The following is a 20,388-nucleotide window of genomic DNA, read 5'->3' as shown; positions in this document are numbered from 1 at the left end:
TAGGGTAGCCTCCCTCACATGTGTGGCTGGCTGGAAGTTGGTGTAGGTAGCCGGGGTGAGGGCTCTGACTGGGCCATGTGTCTAAAGAAGGCCAGCCCAAGCACATTCACATGGTGGTGCTTGCAGGGTTCCCAACAGCAGCAAGAAAAGACAAGTCCCAAGGTGCGTAAGCAATTTTCAATGTTCTGCTTTTGCCACATGTGCTATTGTCGCATTGGGTGAAGCAAGTCAGTGGTTAAGGCCAGACGGAGTATGGGAGGTGTGCAGAAGGGAGGAGAATTATGGAGGCTATTTTAACAATCTAACCAGGATGATGAAAAGGTACCAGCAGGACCCAGCAGAAGTATCAAATGCCTTTATTTGAGAGTATCCCACAGTTGTGATCTCCTCAAACAGCTTACAGTTCCCAGAAGGAAGCTAGATAGGAAATAGTTAATGCCAACAGTAGCCTGGACCTTGAGCCGTTCCTCCAGTAATCAAAGAGTTGTCCTGTGAATAAGTGCTTTTTCCAAATTTCAGATATCACAGAAGTTTGAGACAATGTTTTGACTTAATTCATGTTTCAAAACCCAAGCAGGAGATCTATTAAAAACATCAAGTTTCCCTTAGATAGCTCTCAGATGGCCGCCTCAGATGCCATGGGCACTGGAATGCAAATAAATAAAATATAAAAGGTAAAAAGCTGTGAATTCCCTGGCGGTCCAGTGGTTAGGACTCCACATTCTCACTGCCAAGGGCCTGGGTTCAATCTCTGGTTGGGTTGGGGGACTAAGATCCCACAAGCCATGCAGTGTGGCCAAAAAAAAAAAAAAAAAAGGTAAAAAGCCAAGAAAGTGGTCTTTCTGGAGTTCCACTTAGGTACTGTTGGACACATAATTAAAAGAAGGTCCCTAGGGACTTCCCGGTGGCACAGTGGTTGAGAATCCACCTGCCAATGCAGGGGACATGGGTTCGATCCCTGGTCCAGGAAGATCCCACATGCCGTGGAACAACTAAGCCAGTGCGCCACAACTACTGAGCCTGTGCTCTAGAGCCCACGAGCCACAATTACAGAGCCCACATGCCAGCACTACTGAAGCCCGTGCATCTAGAGCCTGCACTCAGCAACAAGATAAGCCACCGCAATGAGAAGCCAGCACACCACAGTGAAGAGTAGCCCCCGCTCGCCGCAACTAGAGAGAAGCCCACACACAGCAATGAAGACCCAACGTAGCCATAAATAAATAAAATTTAAAAAACAAAAAAGAAGAAGAATGTCCCTAGTAGTCAAGTTCCTCTTGCTGTACCTAAGATCAAATTGCCAAGGATGTCTCATCTCACCTTTCTCACTCCTTTTCAACATCATACTGGAAGTCCTAGCTAATGGAATAAGACAAGAAAAAGAAATAAAATGTACAGAGATTGAGAAGGAAGAAATAAAACTGTCTTTGTTTGCAGATGACATAATTGTCTATGTAAAAAACCTAAAAGAATTGACAAAAAACCTCCTGGAACTAATAAGCAATTATAGCAAAGTTGCAGGATACAAAGTTAATATACGAAAGATCAACTTGCTAGTGCAAGCATTACATCTATTGATCACACCCCTGCCTGATGGCAACTGAGATACCCCCAGGACTTACAGAGGATTGGTCTAGAAATAACAGGTGCAATCACTGACATTTTTTGGAGATTTGCAATCATGAGCACAAGTGCTGTTCCTTATTAGTTTTCCTGACCTTCCTCAAGAAAGAGATTATCAATCAAATCACAATAGATGAGTTTATTGTACATTTCCATGCCAAAGTACCAAATCTTTTATTCAGCAAAGGCAAATTTTCTGATCAGGAAGGAATGAGGTTAACAGACACCATGAGCCACATCATATGCTTTTTACTTAACGATCAAGATATTTCATGGGTAAAAGCCCTATTTTGATCGTAGATACTTGTATTTCGAATGTTTACCATACTAATCCTCAAGCCGAGTATGTGATAAAACCCCAGTCAATTTTAATCTTCTAAAAACATTCTCTTAAAATGCAGGCACGTCTCAGAGATATTGCAGGTTCAGTTCCAGACCACCACAATAAAGTGAATATTGCAATAAAGCATGTCACCAGAATTTTTTGGTTTCCCAGTGTATATAAAAGTTATATTTACACTATTCTGTCCTCTATTAAGCATACAATAGCATTATGTATAAAAATACAATATATATACCTTAATTTAAAAATACATTATTGCTAAAAAAACGCTAACCATCACTTGAGCCTTCCGCGAGTTGCAATCTTTTTGCTGATGGGAGGGTGTTGCCTTGATGTTGATGGCTGCTGACTGATCAAAGTGGTAGTTGCTGAAGGGTGGAGTGACTGCGGCAATTTATTAAAATGAGACAATGAAATTTGCTGCATCAGTTGACTCTTCCTCTCACGAAGAATTTCTCTGTAGCAGGCAATGCTGTTTAATAGCATTTTACCTACAGTAAAACTTCTTTCAAAATTGGAGCCAATCCTCTCAAACCTTGCTGCTGCTTTATCAACTAAGTTTATGTAATATTCTAAATCTTTCCCATTTCAACTGTCTTCAGAGCATCTTCACCAGGAGCAGATTCCATCTCAAGAAACACTTTATTTGCTCATCCATGAGAAGCAACTCCTCATCCGTGAAAAGTTTATCATGACGTTGCTGCAGTTCAGTCACATTTTCAGGCTGCACTTCTAATTCCAGATCTCTTGCTATTTCCGCCACATCTGCAGTTACTTCCTCCAGTGAAGTCTTGAAACCCTCACAGTCATCCATAAGGGTTGGAATCAACTTCTTCCAAACTCCTGTTAACGTTGATATTTTGACCCCGTCCCATGAATCACAATGTTCTTAATGGCATCTAGGACAGCAAGTCCTTTCCAGAGGGTTTTCAATTTACTTTGCCCAGAGCTATCAGAAGAATTACTATCTATGGAAGCATAGCCTTACAAAATGTATTTCTTAAATAAGAAGACTGGAAAATCGAAATGTTACCTGGTCCATGGGCTGCAGAATGGATGTTGTGTTAATCTCACTGTGCATCTCCATCAGAGCTCTTGGATGACCAGGTGCATTGTCAAAGAGCAGTAATATTTTGAAGAGAATGGTTTTTTCTGAAAGAGTAGGTCTCAACAGTGGGCTTAAAATATTCAGTAAACCATGTAAACAGATGTGCTGTCATCCAGCACATCTGTTTACAGCATCCGTTTATAGAGCACAGGCTGAGTAGACTTAACAAAACTGTTCAGGGACCTCGTATTTTCAGAATGGCGAATGAGCACTGACTTCAACTTAAAGTCACCAGCTGCATTTGCTCCTAACAAGAGAGTCAGCCTGTCCTCTGAAGCTTTGAAGCCGGACATTGACTTCTTCTCTCTAGCTATGAAAGTCCTAGGTGGCATCTTCTTCTAATAGAAGGCTGTTTCGTCTGCATTGAAAATCTGTTGTTTAGTGTAGCCACCTTCATGAATTACCTTAGCTAGATCTTCTGGATAAGCTGCTGCAGATTCTACACCAGCACTTGCTGCTTCCCCTTGCACTTTTATATTATGGAGAGGGCTTCTTTCCTTAAACTTCACAAACCAATCTCTGCTAGCTTTAAACTTTTTTTGCTGCAGCTTCCTCACCTCTCTCAGCCTTCACAGAATTGAAGAGAGTTGGGGATTTGCTCTGGATTAGGCTTTGGCTGAAGGGAATGTTGTGGCTGGTTTGATCTTCTGTCCAGACCACTAAAACTTTCTCCATATCAACAATAAGGCTGTTTCACTTTCTCATCATTCACGTGTTCACTGGAGTAGCCCTTTTAATTTCCTTCAAGAACTTTTCCTTTGCAGTGACAGCATGGCTATTTGGCACAAGAGGCCTAGCCTTTCTCACTAAGCTTAATGATTTCCAGCTTTTGATTTAAAATGACAGACATGTAATTCTTTCCTTTTTTTGGCCACGCAGCATGGCCTGTGGGATCTTAGTTCCCCCGCCAGGGATTGAACCCGGGCCCTCGGCAGTGAGAGTGCAGAATCCTAACCACTGGACCACCAGGGATTTCCCATGTGATTTTTTTCACTTGAACATGTAGAGGCAATTGTAGGGTTATTAATTGGCCTAATTTCAATATTGTTGTGTTTCAAGAAATAGGGAGGCCCTAGGAAAGGGAGAGAGAAGGGGGGAATGGCTGATTAGTGGAGAAATTACACCAGTAATCCCACAACATTTATTGATTAAGTTTGCTGTCTTATACAGGCGCCGTTTTTGGCGCCCCAAAACAATTACAATAGTAACATCAAATATCACTGATCACAAATCACCATAAAATATAACAATGAAAAAGTTTGAAATATTGCAAGAATTACCAAAATATGCCACAGAAATATGAAGTGAACAAATGCTGTTGGAAAGATGGCACTGATAGACTTGCTCAACGTAGGGTTGCCACAAACCTTTGATTTGTAAAAAAGGCAGTATCTGCGAAGCACAATAAAGCAAAGCACAATAAAACGAGGTATTCCTGTACTGCTAATGCTACTGATTGGTGCTAAAAAATTTTTAAAGCATTTCACAAAATGTGTCATTTAAAAAGCATGCATTATCACTAGATAAAACCAACTATGTGTGTACCTTTCCTCCCTAATAAAGTGTGTTTGTATATTTCCCCCTCTCAAGAGATTTTTGTCCCAATTGCTTTCATTGTCAAGTAGAATGCGTTCAAGGAGAAAAATATTTAAAAGAAAAAGACTGAGGGAGTACTGATGAAATAAGAAAGGCAGAATGTTGATAGCTCTTGCATCTGGGTGATAAGTATTGTACATAGAGGTCCATCAAACCAGTCTCTGTTAGAAAAAACAAATAGACACTTCCTTCTGTGATTCTGCATGGTTCTTAGGAGAATGCCAGCACTCCTGGCAAGGCCAGGCCTTGCCAACTACACCAGGTCTCCCTCTCCCCTGCTTCCCCTGTACCTCCTTGCTCTGAGACATTGGATTCTGGGCCATGTTTCCTCTCACCCCAGAGCTCTGGAACCTACTTTCCTACTGCCTGGAAGCCTCTCCTCACTCCCTAGTCTGGTTAGTGAGTACTCATTTTTCAGACCTGAGTACAAGCATCACTTCCTCCAGGAAGTCTTTCTTGAAAACACTGGCCAGATGAGAGTTTTACTTTCTTAATCTATCTTGTGGTTTTCCTTCGGAGCATTTAGCACAATTTTAATTTTCCTTGTAATTAATAACAATAGCCAACATTTAATGAGCACGTACTCAGTGCCAGGGGCTGTCCTAAGGACTTCAAGGGTATCTGCTCATTTGATCCTCTCAAGGCACAAAAAGTGGAAGAAACTTGCTGAAGGTCACATAGTTGGTAAATGACAGAGGCAGGACATAACCCGTCAGTGTGATTCCAGAGCTGACATCTTAACCATTCTGCTCTGCTCTCCCCACATGTTGTTAATAATATGCATCTCCCCTACCAGGCTGTTTAACCCCTCAGTGGTAGATATTTAATGTTATAGACTGAATTGTCAATAAGTCCAAACTCCCCAGACTCATGTGTTGAAGACTTACCCTCGATGTAACTGTATTTGAAAACAGAGCCTTTAAGGAGGGAATTAAGTTAAATGAGGTCCTAAGAGCATGAAGCTAATCCAATAGGACTGATAAATAAGTTTGTATTGTTTAAGGACTGATGTCCTTCTGTCTTAGTCTGTTTGGGCTGCTGTAACAGAATACCAAAGACTGGGTAGATTATAAACAACAGAAATTTATTGCTCACGGTTCTGGAAGATGGGAAGTCTGAGATCAAGGCACTGGCAGGTTTGGTATCTGGTGAGGGCCCGCTTTCTGGTTTATAGATGGCTGTCTTCTCACTGTAAACTCACATGGGGCGGGGGAGCTCTCTCTGAAGCCTTTTATAAGGGCATTAATCCCATTCATAAGTGCTCCACCCTTAAGACCTAATTACCTCCCAAAGGCCCTATCTCCAAATATCCTCACATTGAGGATGAGGTTTCAACCTCTGGATCTGGTGTAGCTGGGGGTGTGGGAGGGGGCGGCACAAACATTCAGTTTACGGTACCTTATCAGAAAAGGAAGAGACACCAGTAGTGTGCATGCACAGAAGAAAGGCCATATGAGGACACAGTGAGAAGGCAGCTACCTGCAAGCCAGGGAAAGAGGTCTCAGGAGAAACGAACCCAGCTGGCACCTTGATTTTGAACTTCCAGCCTCCAGAGCTGTGAGAAATAAGTTTGTATTGTTTAAGCCACCCAGCCTTTGGTATTTTGTTACAGCAGCCCTAGCAGACTAATATATTTGGTCTCTTCTTGTTTGCCATTATATGTTTTGGACTAAGCACCATGCCTAGCACATAGTAGGTCCTCCAAAAATATACACTTAGGGGTCACCACCTTCTCTGAAAAGTCTTCCCTCACCCTTCTCCCTCCCCCAGCCCTGGCTTAAGTGCCCCTTCTGGGCTTTAGTTGCTACACTTTCCACTTGGTTTTGGAAGGATATGTTTTAAGGTCTAATTCCTTTCTATAAGGTTAAATCTTTTAATTTAAAGATTTTGCAGGGGCTAAGTCTTCCCTGGGCGTGGCACAGATGGCATATGCTCTCGGAGTTTAATAAATATTTGAGTGAATGCAAGTCTTCTGACCCCTACACATGAGCCCTGGTTCAAGACGACCTGAGTTCTAAGCAACATCTCTAAATCCCTGTGCTTGGACACTGAGCCTCAAAAGTAATTATGGCGGACTTCCCTGGTGGTGCAGTGGTTAAGAATCCGCCTGCCAGTGCGGGGGACACGGGTTCGAGCCCTGGCCTGGGAAGATCTCACATGCGGCGGAGCAACTAAGCCTGTGAGCCACAACTACTGAGCCTGCACTCTAGAGCCCGCGAGCCACAACTATGAGCCCTTGTGCCACAACTACTGAAGCTCGCACGCCTAGAGCCCATGCTCCACAACAAGAGAAGCCACCGCAATGAGAAGCCCGAGCACCGCAACAAAGAGTAGCCCCCGCTCGCCACAACTAGAGAAAGCCCGCGCGCAGCAACGAAGACCCAATGTAGCCAAATAGAAGTTAATTAATTAATTAATCATTTTTTAAAAAAGTAATCATGGCTTTGGGTTTCTCCAGAAATCAAAGCTTGGGTAAAGTCCATTATGCTCTGAAAAGTACAGGGTCGTTTTGATGCCTGTTATGAGCACATGTGCAGTTGGGCTGAGCTCCTGAGTCTTAGTCATCTGCCTGGTTCCAGCCGGACTTCTTGCTGTACCTCAGACACACTAAGTTCACTCCTGTCTCAAGGCCTTTGCTCTTGCTACCTCTTCTGGGAACACACTTCCCGCAGACTTTCCCAGTGCAAATATCCAGCCTTAATTTTCAGTATCTACAGCAGAGTCAAGGCAAGTGATGTTGATTGCAAGGAAACAACTCAGTTTCAGAACACTGGAGAAGAGAAGAGATGCCACTGTTCTATTAGTTCATTTAAAATCCTCTTAACAGGGGCTTCCCTGGTGGCGCAGTGGTTGGGAGTCCGCCTGCCGATGCAGAGGACACGGGTTTGTGCCCCAGTCTGGGAAGATCCCACATGCCGCGGAGCAGCTGGGCCCGTGAGCCATGGCCGCTGAGCCTGCACATCCGGAGCCTGTGCTCCACAAAGGGAGAGGCCACAGCAGTGGGAGGCCCGCATACCGCAAAAAAAAATAATAATAAAAAATAAAATAAAATCCTCTTGACAGTCCTGAGAGGTATTTATTATCATTATCCCCACATTACAGATGAGGAAATTGAGGCCAAGAGAGGTTAAGTAACCGGCCAAAGGTCTCACAACTAGCAAGTAGCAAGGCCAGGACATGAATGCAGGCAGACTGGATCCAGTGTCCAGCTTCTTAACCACAAGGCTTCTCAACATATATTAAAGTGTAGTTAACATAGGGCCTGGCATGGGGTAGTTGTTCCATAAGCCATAGTTATTTCTCTACTCCTCTCAGACAGCTTACTCTTCAAATCTTACAGTCCAGCCTCCAGAATGAAACCAACAACCGTTCTGACTCCATCCTGCCAGAACCCAGGGTCCCTCACTCCATCTTCTCATGCTTGTACACACTGGGTAGTAGCTGGAATTGAGGGGTCTCGAAGTTCCAATCCAGGATCCACCATTCACTAGCTCTGTAAACATAGAAATGTTACATCCTGCCCTGGGTCTCAGTTTCCTCACCTGTAAATTGGGGACAATAACAACCCCTATATCCTAGAATTATTATAAGGATTCAGTGATATGATACATGCAGAATGTTTTCCACCTAGCCTGGCTTATAAAAAGTGTACAATAAATTGTAGCAATTATGATTAAGGCTTCTCAATGAGAAGCCCCCAAAGGCTCTGAGGCTGTGAAATACTCTCCCAACCACCTTTAGGGCCAAAGTTGGGACCAGATGACCTCATTGCTTGCAGACAAGGCTGGCTGGGTATGAGGACTTCTCACCTGACCCAACAACACAGGAACTACCAGACACATACTTCCTGGAGGTAATGTGGTTCAGGGAGTGACCTCTTGGGTCTGATAGACCTGGGTCTGAATTCCAGCTTGGATTTCTCCTCAGTGCCTCAGTTTCTTCGTTTGTCAAATGGGAAGGGAGCAGTGTGAGGAGTGATTAAGAATGTGGGGTGTGGATTCAGCATATTAGGTATGACTCATTCTACTCCTTGCTCAGCCATGGACCAGCTATGTGAGCTGAGTGTCTTCACCTCCATGAGCCTCTGTTGTCTGTTCTAGTGAGTGTTGTCATCATTCCTCTTCCTAGAGTGGCTACGAGGATTCCCCAGGACCATGTGTGCCCACGCTCTGGACACTGTAGCTGTTAGGATGACAGGCGTTGTGTATCAGTGGTTAGGAGCTTAGGCTCTGGAGTCAAACTGCAACAGGCCTAATTCAAATTCCAGCTCTGACAATTACTCCTGGTGAGATCTTAGGGAAATCAGGTTCTTCTGTCAGCCTCAATATACTCATCTGTGAAGTGAGAAAAATAACAGTAAACATCTGATACAGCTTATGAGGATTCAGTCAGTGGATGCATGTAAAACACTTAAAACTGGCCTGGTTCAGCGTCAGTGGCCAAAAAGTGGCAAAGATATTATGATGCTGATTTTTAAAATATCCTTTTCTAGAATGCAAATGCATTTGCCCCAGAATTGGAGGAGTTGAAAATATATGCTGAGTGCTGAGCCTTCAGGATGCGATTCAAGTCTAAAAGAAGAAAAACAAACAAGCAAAAAAACTCATTTATATGATGAAGTAAACCAAGGTCATGTGACCACATCAGACCCCATTCCACATCTATATAAGATCAATCCTACTTAATTGTAGTGTAGCTCGGATGTTGGACTCTCACCAGAACAATGTCGGAGTCCCAGCAATGCCCATACTCACTGTGGAACCTGAGACAAGTGACTTCACCTCTGACCCTCAGCGTTTAACCCGGCTGGTAATAGACTCCCTCACAGAGCTATTTAGAAGGATTCAGTGAGATGATGCACAAAGCGTAGTACATGGAAAGGGCTGTTGTTACTACTACAGCGCCCGTCTTGCCCCTGCTATTTGAAGGGTTATCTCCCGCGTGCCAGGCGCTCGCCTTAGGTGGTCTCGGTTCCCACTGTCCTAAGCTCCTCTAGTCGAGTCACGCCCTCCTCAGCGGGGCCCCTTCCAGCTCCTCCCCCCACCCCACTCTCCATCCCCATTTCCCCACTAGCTGTGGGGAAGGAGACGCCAGACAACAGTCGCCAGAACCCCGAAGCTGAACAGAAGCAAAGGGACAGAATTCTAACCGCCGCCCGAAACCATTGGGCTGGGCTCCCTCCTCCAGGTCCCCTGATCAATCAAAGGCGAAGAAGCAAGCCTCGGGACCAATCAGAAGTGGAAGCGGTGGAGCAATGCCCGCCTCCTTAAAGCGCCCTCGCGCCTGATTGGATGTGTCTAGGCTAAGTCACTTAGGAGTGGGGCCAGCTGATCGACGGTGCAATGGCAGCGGGGCCGGGGGAAGAAGGGAGGCAGTCGGCCAGCCACAGATTGGTACGGTGTGTCAGCACCAAAGCCCTGCCTAGTCAGAAAGCCCGCTGGCCGGGTTCTAACCCCGGGCCAGTTAATGGTGGGGCAGCGTAATGGGTCATTCTCTTTACGGTGTGGTGGGGGCTGGTACATGAAGTACGCAGTTAATTCTGACTCAGCAGACAGCTGAGGCGTCATCGTGTATTTGCAGCGCGAGCATCTAGGCCAATGAGGGGGGTCAAGGCACTGCCCTCTCTTGTGTCTTCCCTGTCCCCGCATACTTCCGGGTGAGGCAGGGTGCGTTCTGCAGCCAATTAATGGTGGTGCAAGGCAAGAGGCGGGAAAGGGGAGCTGCCCACTGGCACCAAAAGCCTGATGGCCTCCTATCCAATCCCAGTCACTTCTCCACAGATTGTAAGGGGTTGAGAGAAAGGTGAAAGGGTTTGCAACGAGGACTACACAGGATGGAAAGATAGAAGCAAGAAAGCAGTGGTATCCCTGAGCACTTTCAGAGGGAGCCTCCAAAGCTATGCAGGTGAAGGAGGTTCAGGCCCCAGACTCTTCATAAAGAGGGTGGGACAGAGCAATCTGCGCAGCCAGAAAGCATTGAGGACCGGCTGGTGGATGAGCTCTCAGCCTTAGAGCCCTGAAGCCTAAGTCCGCGGACCAATCAGATTTAAGGCCCTGTCCCTCCACAACGCCAGCCAGGTGGGCGCGAGCTCGGCTCCGCAGCCAATCAGCGGAGGTCGCGAGGCAGAGTTGGGGACCCGGGGGCCGGGAGGGGGAGGGGCGGGGGTGGTGAGGAGTGGAGCTGTCCTAGGTGCCTCCCAGGCTGTTGTGATCCCTCAGCCGGCGGGAGCCAGGAAAGAGGGTGTGGCCAGCACTGCGGCCAATCAGCGTCTGCCTCGGGATCCAGGGCGACCAGCGAGCTGTGCACGCGGCCCCGGCCTCGAGCTCCGAGCCTCGCGCCGCTCCACTTTCTAACGGCTACTCGGGCTTGTGCCGCCCAGAGTGTATGTGGGGCGGAGTGAGGAGAGGAACAGGGTCTGAGTCGGTGAGTGCCATGGATTTTCTTTCTTTTCTTCGGGCTTGGGCCTGGCCCAGGCAAAGCTGAGGTATGGGGGCTTGAGTGGTCGCCCTGAGGATGAGGATCGGGAAGTGGGGGTGAGGGCGTTAGGCTTTGGGGACTCCCTCTGCCCTGGAGAGGCTGGAAATGGGGCCTCCTGGGCACCGTTGGGCCCGGCTGGGCAGAGACCAGGCCGGCATGTCCCCGGTCCCTGAGACAGCCTGATTTGGAAGTGTGTTGTGGGGCTGGTGGAGGCACTTGGAGCTCTGTGTGGGGTCACTGGCCATGAGGTATGGCCTCTGACCTATGAGAGGTTGTCCGGGGTCTCTGGACTGAGACTGGATCTGGTGACTGGAGAGGTCTGTGACTCTCCAGAGGTTCTTGGGAGTCTTTGACCAAGAAATGAAACTAGTGAGAACGTGAGAGGTTTTCTGGAGTCCCTGGATCCAGCCTGGGCTGACAGTGAGTGTTGATGAAGTCGAAAGCCCAATGGGAAGTTGTCAAGAGTCATTGCATCCTGGCTGTGATGGGAACGTGTGGCTGCAAGACTTCTGGGGGACTCTGGCTTCTGGGTTGGGGTGCTCATGTAAGATTTTCCAGGACTGGGTCCAGGTTGGACAACGTGGCCAGGAGGTTAGGGCCATGGTCTTCTGGAGGTTCCGGGGTGGGGAGGGTGTCTCTGAATCCCAGCAGGTTTTTTGCCCTCCATGAAGTATTACTGTTTTGTGGTGGCTCTAGATAGAACCAGGATTGAGTCGTGTCTTGGGCCTTTTAGTCCCTGTTCCCATTCTTCCGCAAACTGTTTCTGGTCATTCCCAGAAGACATCAGGCTCTAAGCATGGGGCAGCTGCTTGGAGACGATGGACGTTGTACTGGAGCATAGGAGGTGTGTGAGATATCCTGCTCTTTAGGAAATCACCCAGGTTGTCTTTACTGAAGATCTTTTTATACTTATGAGGCAGGATGTTGATATCTAATTTCACTCCGCTCTTCAAGCTCTACCTGGTACTAAAGCTTTCAGGGTACTTTCATGTACACCCAGAGTTCTTAAACCAAGGGTGGAGGTGCATGGGGGGAGTCTATGAGTGGATTACAGGGTCTATGAGCTCCTGGAAATAATCCAAAAAACTGTATGTGTGTTGGCGGGGGGCAGGCGGTAAAAGCAGCCACAAGGATGAGGAGTGAAGCCTGTCCAAGGGTGAGTTTCAGAGCAGTCTGTGACTCTCTTGTCATTCATATGCAAAATGGTATAAGAATCTACAATTTTCTGATGTAAAGAGTTGATTCCACGACTTACAATTTTAAAAAGCATAGTGACCCCCTGAGAGGTTAAGAACCACTAAAATAAAGCAGGCTCCCATATTATTTATGGGGCTTAGGCAAGACTAGAAATGGAGATTTCCCCTCTTATCCCCACATCTGGTGTTGGCGCATACTTCAAAGTGTCTCACATACTAGCCTGCATGTCCAAGTTCCGTCCACGTGCCCCTCCCACCCAATCAGGGCCACACAATTACATCAATCACATAGCCCACTCAGAAGAGTATAGACCTGGGTCTGAGGCCAATGTAAACCCAGGAAGTGGGCTATTTGGGCCAGGAGGTCCAGGGTTCCGAGTTCCCAGAGCATGGTCTAGAATTGGGGGGCACAGGTTCCAGGGGGGTACTTCCTAGATACCCTTGGACTCCTCAGCCCAGGGGGAGGGACACAACTAGAGGTCAGAGTGGGGCCCTCTGTCTGGATTTGAGGCAATATGGATATTCAATACTGGTCTTGAAAATAGTCCCTATGAGGAAGTTGAGGGTCTCAGAAGAGTTAACCCCATGTTAGTGCTGAAGAAAAAGGCAGTCCACTGTGAGGATGCAGTGGAACCTAAGTTGTTTTTACTTCTCATCTGGTTGTTTTGCCACTTAATCCACAAAAGGTGTGCTATGATAGGGTCTCTATGATCTAGATTCAGCTCACCTGCCTATTACTATACCCAGATCTTGGGCTATGTAGAACATAGATTTAAGGGAAGAAAGAAACTCATTCATTCTGTGGTGCCTCTCCTCTGGTATGTGTTGGATGTACTTAACTAACTAACTAAAAAGAGTGAACATCTGAAGATTTATGTAAGGTTTGGATAATTGGTTTTAATCTATATAAAATGATGCAGGGAGTTTAACCACCTTAATTTGCCGAAAGTGATGTGTTCCTGGGAAGAGTGGAAAGTTCATAGAACTTTTCTGAATTGAATCTTGTTTAACCTGGCTTTTGGAGGTACTCAATACCTCAATACGTGAGACCAAGGGAGAATATTTTCATAAAACAAATAATCATCCCTCTAATTGGCATATTCTGATGGTTTAGTTTTAATTATAATATTTGAAGAGACTCTATACTTGTTTTGCTGTGTTGACATTTTTACAGCAAGCTGGGTTGTGCCTGAAGGTCAAGTCTATCAGTAAGAATAAAAGATATCAGATTTCAAACTTTATTTAGTAATATGAATATTAGAAAGGATTGAGAGGCAAAAATCATACCTCCTTTTCCCACATTCTTTTCTTCCAATTATATCCTACCTAACCTCTCCCACCTACGGTACCCTCTCCCAGGATGCAGGTTTGTGTCCTCATGACCTGTGGTTTCCTGGCTCCACCCCAGAGAGACAACTGCAGGAGATCCCTACTGAGTCAGCCTGGGAAGTGGAAGGTGGGCAAGGTTTCTGAGGCTGGGGAGGAGAGTTCTTTCAAGAAGAGAAACACAAGACTTCCCTGGTGGTCCAGTGGTTAGGACTCCGGGCTTCCAATGCAGGGGGCACGGGTTCGATCCCTGGTCAGGGAAGTTTTGCATGCCGCGCAGCCAAAGAGAGAGAGAGAGAGAGAAAGAGTCAGCAGTGTCCCTACCCTTCCAAGTCAAAGAGGTATTTGCTTCTGCTTCTGCTATCACTGCTCAGTGCAAGGTGGTTTGGACTGTGCAGTCAAGAATGTCAAGAATGTAGGAAGGAAGAAGGGCTGAGGTGTAGAGGGCCCTAGAGATACCTCTAAGGAGGCAGTCTCTAAAGGGATATCCTTAGATGGGGGTAGACACCAAGTGGGAGGAAAGACGGGGTTTCCCAATCTTGGGGGCTTTTGTTCACTGAATGGAGAGTCCCCTTGCCCCTTGCCCGCACTTCTAGGTTTCCTGAGAGCCCGCTGGCACTCCCTGTCAACTGCGTAAGACGATGCTGCCCTTTGAGCACAGCCTCCAACTCTTTTGAACATCAGTGGGCAACCACCAGTAGGGGAGCCGAGTCATGGGCACATGATGTAGGCCCGGGAGTTGAGGGGACTCTACTCCACTGGGTGATGATGTAATCTTCCAGACCCCTATACCTACACTTGGGGTTTCTCCTTCATGGCTTTCCCCACTTATCCCATATCCTCAGGGAGTGTGTATTTCTGTATTGGAGGAAGGATGTTTCCCTCTGTATACCTACATGTCAGGGATTGGTGCATTTCTGTGTCCAAATCAAGCGTCTTTTATATGGGTATCTAATGAGTCCCTGGGTGTGGTGGTGTGAGGAGTTAGAAAGCTCAGAAATGGAAAATATTTAACGACCAGAGTAGCAAATGAATACAGCTTGCCCATTTGCATTTTCCCTTTCACTCTGACTCATCTTCCCCTCTCCCCACACTATTATTGCCCCTCCACTAGCCCCACCCATTGGCACACCCTGTCTGATCTAGGAGGGATTAACATCCGTTTGCACCCAAGCTAGAATGAGAGGTAGAGGGAAGGCATATTAGGTCTGGAGAGAGAGTAGAAGGATGGTCTGAACATTTGGGGGTCCTGGAGCCAAAAGGTGAAACAGGAGTTTTAGAGACATAATATTTGAGTCTAGGAGGGGACCAGAATCTAAGAGAGAAGCCTAGGGGGAACCAGACTGTGTCTTGTCACCAGAGCAGCCTACCAGTGCCTGACTCATTAACCTTCCAGTTATTTATTAGGCACATATCGTAAGCGATTTAGCAGCAGTTGTTCTGTGAATGAAAATTCTGCCACAGGACGAGGAATAATGAAATAGTAAGAAACAGAGAAAGAAATTTGAGTCTCTCAGAGCTCATCTTTTCCCCAGGTTAAGGAGTGCTAAAGTGTGAAAAGAGGGGAAATCTCTGAGGACCTTCACCCCCTGGGCAGGAAGTCAAAGAAACCTCGGAGTCCTGATTTCAGAGAAATGTCATTTGTCATCAACCCAAGAAAAGGAGTTTTTCTCTTCGAAGACCACCACAGGCCCTTCCTGGGGTTGCCCCCATCAGAGCCTGATGGGAGGATCTGAGTCACTCACACACCCAGTCCCCAGTGATGTCCCAGATGACAGGGGTCATTCCCACAGAGCAGTTGAGGCTTCCTAGTACCAAGGCAGAGAGAGGGAGGAGGAGGCATGCTTTTGGCCTCCTGCACTCTCTCCTTAGAATGCAGATGTTTCAGTCCTTTTTACTTCTGAGGTAGTAGGAAGAGCTTCCAGCTGCTAGAGATCTACTGACACCGCTAAGAAACAGAACTAATACTATTTGAATGATGCTATGTACCGAGAAACCACTTTCACATACATCATGTCATTTCATCTTCACCCCACCTCCAAATGAGGTAAGCAGAGGTTATCCCTATTTCATGGATGAGTTAACTGAGGCTCAGAGAGGTGACTTGCCCAAGGTGACTCAACTAGTAAATGGCAGAGATGAGACTCAAACGCAGGTCTGATTATCCCAAAGTTCTTATTGCTTTAGATACACTTCTTTGACTCTAGGGGTTCACAAATGAAATAAGGAGACAGGAGGTTAGGAGGCAGAATGCCAGGGCTCTGGAGGGGAGGAGTGGTCTCTCCTGGAGGAGTGAAGCACAGCCAGGGGTATAAAACCACACCCCTTGGAGGACTGTGGCAGACTGATACTTGGGACACCCAATGGATGACTGTGAGGTCAGGGGCGGGGCTAGCTCCAGGGTGGGGGTGCCCAGGAGCCCCAACAGCAGTTCAGAGCATGCGGTGTCCAGGAGGAAGCTACAACCGGTGAGTGGCTGCTTCTCCCCAGCTGAGACTTTCCTCCCACTACACCCCTCTTTCTGTCCACTTCCTGCCAGCCTGTAGCCCTCTCCGTGAAGTGTCCAACTAGTAATCCTCCCTCCTATGGGGTCCATACTCATGGTGAGCCCACACCTAGGAATATGCCTGCTGGGCACTGCAACACTTAGGTGCGTCTCTTTATATCTGGGTTCCCAGTTTTCTTAAAAGCCAATGTGGTGGTTTTGATGTGTGATAAATTTCTGCCTTGTTCGGTTCTGTCCTTCTGTTCTTCACTTTTGGCTTATGAAAAACAAAATTGAACCGTCTCCTTATCCTAATCTTGAGAGGAAATAGCCTCTCCCTCTATAGTTCCCATTTCCCTTTCTCTGGCTTCCTCAAGGGTCAAAGCCTTCTCCAAAGCCTCTCCATCTTCGGATGAGGAGCCTTCTCTCCTGTGGCTTCTGACCTGCTCTCTTATCTCACTGCATGGGAGTCTTCGGCCTCTTCCAGTTCCTTCTCTGAGGATGGGTTCTAGAAGTTTCGTCCTCAGGGAGATGATTGATTGATGCCTTAGAGCCTGCCCTCCTGCAGTTACGACCCCTGTCTTGCTGCCCTTTCTTCCTCTTGGGACCCTCAGCTCCACATGATGGGCTTGCAGGGGGAGGACACACTAGCTTTCTAACCTCACCCATGAAGCTGTGTCTTGCTCCATCCCTAACTTCCAGGGCTGACTGGGTTTTGTGGTGATCTTCTTGTCTGGAATGAGGAGAGCATGACCTACTCAGAGGTCTTTCCCTGCAGAGGAGCTTGGAGAAGCAGAAGTATCAGTGTTTGCTATCCTTTAAGTCAGACATTGCCAACTGGCAGGACCCATCTATACTAGTCTTAAATCCACTACTTGAGATAGTTCTTAACTGTCTGGTCCTTGCTCTTTAAGTCCTGAATTTGGTCTAATTTCCATTCTCCCACCACCCCACCTCCACCCCTGGCCCCTGCTATGATTCTGGATAAGCTCAGGTCCTCTCTCGGGTCAGTTTATCTGTTCCATTCAGGACAGAGAGCTCTGATTCAGAACCAGCAACTCACTCTTTCTCCCCTCACCTCCACAGGCTTGAGAATATGCTGTTCCTGCCTCCCCTTTTCACCATGGACCCCACACTGTGGCCCTTCTCTCAGAACCTCTGAGATTGGTACCCAGGCAAGGCACAATGCCCACGTCCCCAACAAGACTGCCTAGTCCCTATGGCTCTGATCGGCTGGTACGGCTAGCAGCCAGGCTCCGGCCAGCACTATGTGATACCCTGATCACAGTGGGGAGCCAGGAGTTCCCTGCCCACAGCCTGGTGCTGGCAGGTGTGAGCCAGCAACTGGGTCGCAGGGGTCGCTGGGCTCTGGTGAAAGGCATCAGCCCTTCCACCTTTGCCCAACTTCTGCACTTTGTTTATGGGGAGAGCCTAGAGCTGCAACCTGGGGAACTGGGGCCCCTTGAGGAGGCAGCCAGAGAGTTAGGGGTGCAGTCCCTGGAAGAGGCATGCATGAGGGCTCGAAGAGATACGGCCAGAGAAGAGCTGGGTCCAGGGCTGAAGGAACAACAGGAGGCGCCAGAGAAACGCACAGGGGATTCTATGAGAGGAGCGGGGGTCTTTGGAGAGAAGCAGAGGCCACAGAAGTTTGTTAGAGCTGGCGGGGAAGAACAGGAGACGCTGCACAGGCACAGGCCACCAAGAGAGGGCCCTGAGACGGCAGAGGCAACTCTGGAGGAGCAAGGGGAGCAGATGAGGCCAGAGGAGAGACTCAGCCAATCCCCTGTTGGCCGCGGAGGAGTAGATGGGAAGCAAGAAGTGATCATGTGGGTGAGGGACAGTCCAGGGGGCTCTGAGGAAAGTCTGCGGGAGTTCCCTGGCCCCCTTCCCCCACCAGGTTCCCTCCAAACCGGCATCACCCCTAGGCCCTGGTGGGCTGAGGCCCCTTGGTTGGGGGAGGGCCAGCCTGCCCTGTGGAGCATCCTGCTGTTGCCGCCCAGATATGGCACTCCCTTCTCCCATAGCACCCCCATGACTGCAGCCCAGCAGGAGGTCTGGCCTCGGGACCAGAGGTGAGTTGAAGGGCCTATGGAAGACCTCCGGCTGGGAGGGAGTGGCTTAGGAGAGGCAGCAGTGAAGGGTGGAAGTGCACCACATCTCTTATCTCTACTATACATTTCCTGAGCTGGGGAAAGGACAAGAAGCTCCCACCACAGGGAAACCCAAAGCCCAGCCCCTGAGGACTCATGACACCTCCCTCTCCAGAAAGGAATTGGCCAGGATCCCAGGTGTAGCCAAAGCTGTAACTCTTCCCCATCCCACTCCCAGGATCCCACTGTCCCTGAACCTCCACAAAGGCCTCTGGAGCCAGAACCAGTTGGCCTCCTGCAGCCCCACCCCAGGTAAGCCCCTCATTGCCCTGCATGCACCCCGTAACATGTTCTCTCAGCTGGGGCTGAGGCTGGGGCTCCAGGAGTCCAGCCTGAGCAGAGCCCCTACTTCACTCTGCTCCCTTCAGGTTCCCTCCCCCAGGGCCCCACACAGCTCAGCCCTGGGGAGATGGAAGAGTCTGATCAGAGGCACACAGGTGAGTAGGGGGAGGGCACTTTTGCTTCAGCCCCACTGTAGCCCCTGATGTCTTGCCTTGAGTGTTCCAGTGATCCGGCTCTGGGATTCCCAGCCCTGCCCTCCTTTGCCTTTTGTTGCCACAGGTGAACTTGCAACCTGTGTGGGTCATGTGGGCACAGCAAGCCACCCATCTCACCAACACCCTCCCCCACCCCCTCCTGCTCGGTCTCGGCCCTATTCTTGTTCTGTCTGTGGAAAGAGGTTTTCACTCAAACATCAGATGGAGACGCACTACCGTGTCCACACAGGTATGGGCGCCCTGCCCTGTGTGAATTGTCTACCTCCTTCCAAACTCCAGTGGGCCCGCTCCTAAGTCCCTCTCTGAGTGTCTGGCTACCCCACAACGACCTTGCCCAGTTGCCCCAATCTACCCCTAGGCCAGCCTTCGCTCCTTTCCTCTTTCCTTCATGGGTCTTCCCCTCCACCTGCCCTAGGAGAGAAGCCCTTCTCCTGTAGCCTCTGTCCCCAGCGCTCCCGGGACTTCTCAGCCATGACCAAGCACCTGCGGACGCATGGGGCCGCACCCTACCGCTGCCCTCTGTGCCAGGCCGGCTGCCCCAGCCTGGCCTCCATGCAGACGCACATGCGCGGCCACTCGCCCAGCCAGCTCCCGCCGGGATGGACCATTCGCTCCACCTTCCTCTACTCCTCCTCCTCCTCCTCGAGGCCATCTCGGGCCTCGACCTCTCCCTGTAGGCCCCCTTCCTCAACCACCTGACAGGGTGTCAGTAGCTTCTTTGGCTTCAGCCAAGCGTACAGAATGAAAGATGGGCCGGCGGGCCTGCTAGGCTTCTGACCTCGCACCGCGGCTACGGCCGCCTAGCAAACTCTGCTCCAAGAAGCGTCGCAGGAAGGGCGCCAAGAGCCCTCTCCCAGATGACCGCGGGCCACAGAAACCTGGGCCAGCGAGCCCGTGTGGGGTGAGGGCAGTGAAGTGTGCACGAGTGAAGGTTAACTGTGCGGGGACTTGCGGTTCATCACCAAAATAAAGAGTTTCCTGTGCCCTCCTCTCGGGACCAGAAAGCCGAGTCCGGACTTTAGCCTGCGGGCGGGGGACAGCCTTGCCCCTAGTCCTGTAGCGGCCCCTGGTGGTTCATCGCGGCGGCCACCTCCTCCGTCTCCCGGGGCTCCCTCTCCTCCCCCAGAGGCAGAGGGCCGCGAGGACTCGGCGTCCAGGCCGACTTAGCCCTGTGTGGGGAGGCTGTCAGAACCCAAGTTACCCGTCCCTTCCACAGCAAGCAACTGCGCGCGGAGTCTGAGTCTGGGCCTCCAGCCGGAGGCTCGAGAGGAACGCGTGCTCCGCCCTGCTTTCGGCCACCCTCCTCCTTTCCTAGAGCACAAGAGCCGAAAGGCCGCAGCCTCTCCAGCATCCTCCCTCCAGGCTGTACGAAACGGCTGCCGGGTTTAGCTCCGAACTGAGACTAATCTTTTGCCGCCGCCCCTTACCCAGCCCACGCCTCCTGCAGTACCGAACTTCATTTTCCAGCGTCTCTGGTGTTCCCAGGGTCCGAGGCCCACCGCACTCTGGGAGTGGTAGTTCACACGGGCCGCTGGCCTCGACAAGAACAATGGGAGGAGTCTGGGTCAAGAACCACATCTCCCGGTG

General features: G+C 49.1%; 1 protein-coding gene across 2 annotated transcripts; it reads left to right on the top strand.

Annotated features, from left to right (window-relative positions):
* The first annotated feature begins 3 nt into the window (after positions 1-3).
* ZBTB32 (zinc finger and BTB domain containing 32) lies at positions 4-20,336 on the top strand. Of its 2 annotated transcripts, XM_089902260.1 has the most exons (6): positions 4-16,137; positions 17,241-18,226; positions 18,420-18,556; positions 18,673-18,741; positions 18,866-19,030; positions 19,217-20,336. In XM_089902260.1, the coding sequence occupies exons 2-6, from the start codon at positions 17,340-17,342 to the stop codon at positions 19,498-19,500; spliced, it is 1,542 nt and encodes a 513-aa protein (XP_089758386.1). In that variant the 5' UTR covers positions 4-16,137; positions 17,241-17,339; the 3' UTR covers positions 19,501-20,336. The 2 variants fall into 2 exon arrangements, with proteins under 2 accessions (XP_089758386.1, XP_022442061.1); XM_022586353.3 differs by lacking the exon at positions 4-16,137 and having other exon boundaries at positions 17,229-18,226; positions 18,483-18,556.
* The last annotated feature ends 52 nt before the right edge of the window (positions 20,337-20,388 follow it).

The sequence above is a fragment of the Delphinapterus leucas genome, chromosome 20 (assembly GCF_059928025.1).
Source record: "Delphinapterus leucas isolate spDelLeu-1000000601 "Yukka" chromosome 20, BTC_Dleu_Yukka2, whole genome shotgun sequence".
Classification (NCBI taxonomy): Eukaryota; Metazoa; Chordata; class Mammalia; order Artiodactyla; family Monodontidae; genus Delphinapterus; species Delphinapterus leucas.
The sequence above is the reverse complement of the archived record's forward strand: the minus strand, read 5'-3'. Positions and strand labels throughout refer to the sequence as shown.

Bases quoted from the DNA above. Each gene is read 5' to 3' on its own strand.
- ZBTB32 (XM_089902260.1), top strand. From the start codon at position 17,340: ATGCCCACGTCCCCAACAAGACTGCCTAGTCCCTATGGCTCTGATCGG. The intron at 18,742-18,865 runs GTGAGTAGGGGG...TTGTTGCCACAG, and splicing joins GTCTGATCAGAGGCACACAG to GTGAACTTGCAACCTGTGTG. The intron at 19,031-19,216 runs GTATGGGCGCCC...CACCTGCCCTAG, and splicing joins GCACTACCGTGTCCACACAG to GAGAGAAGCCCTTCTCCTGT.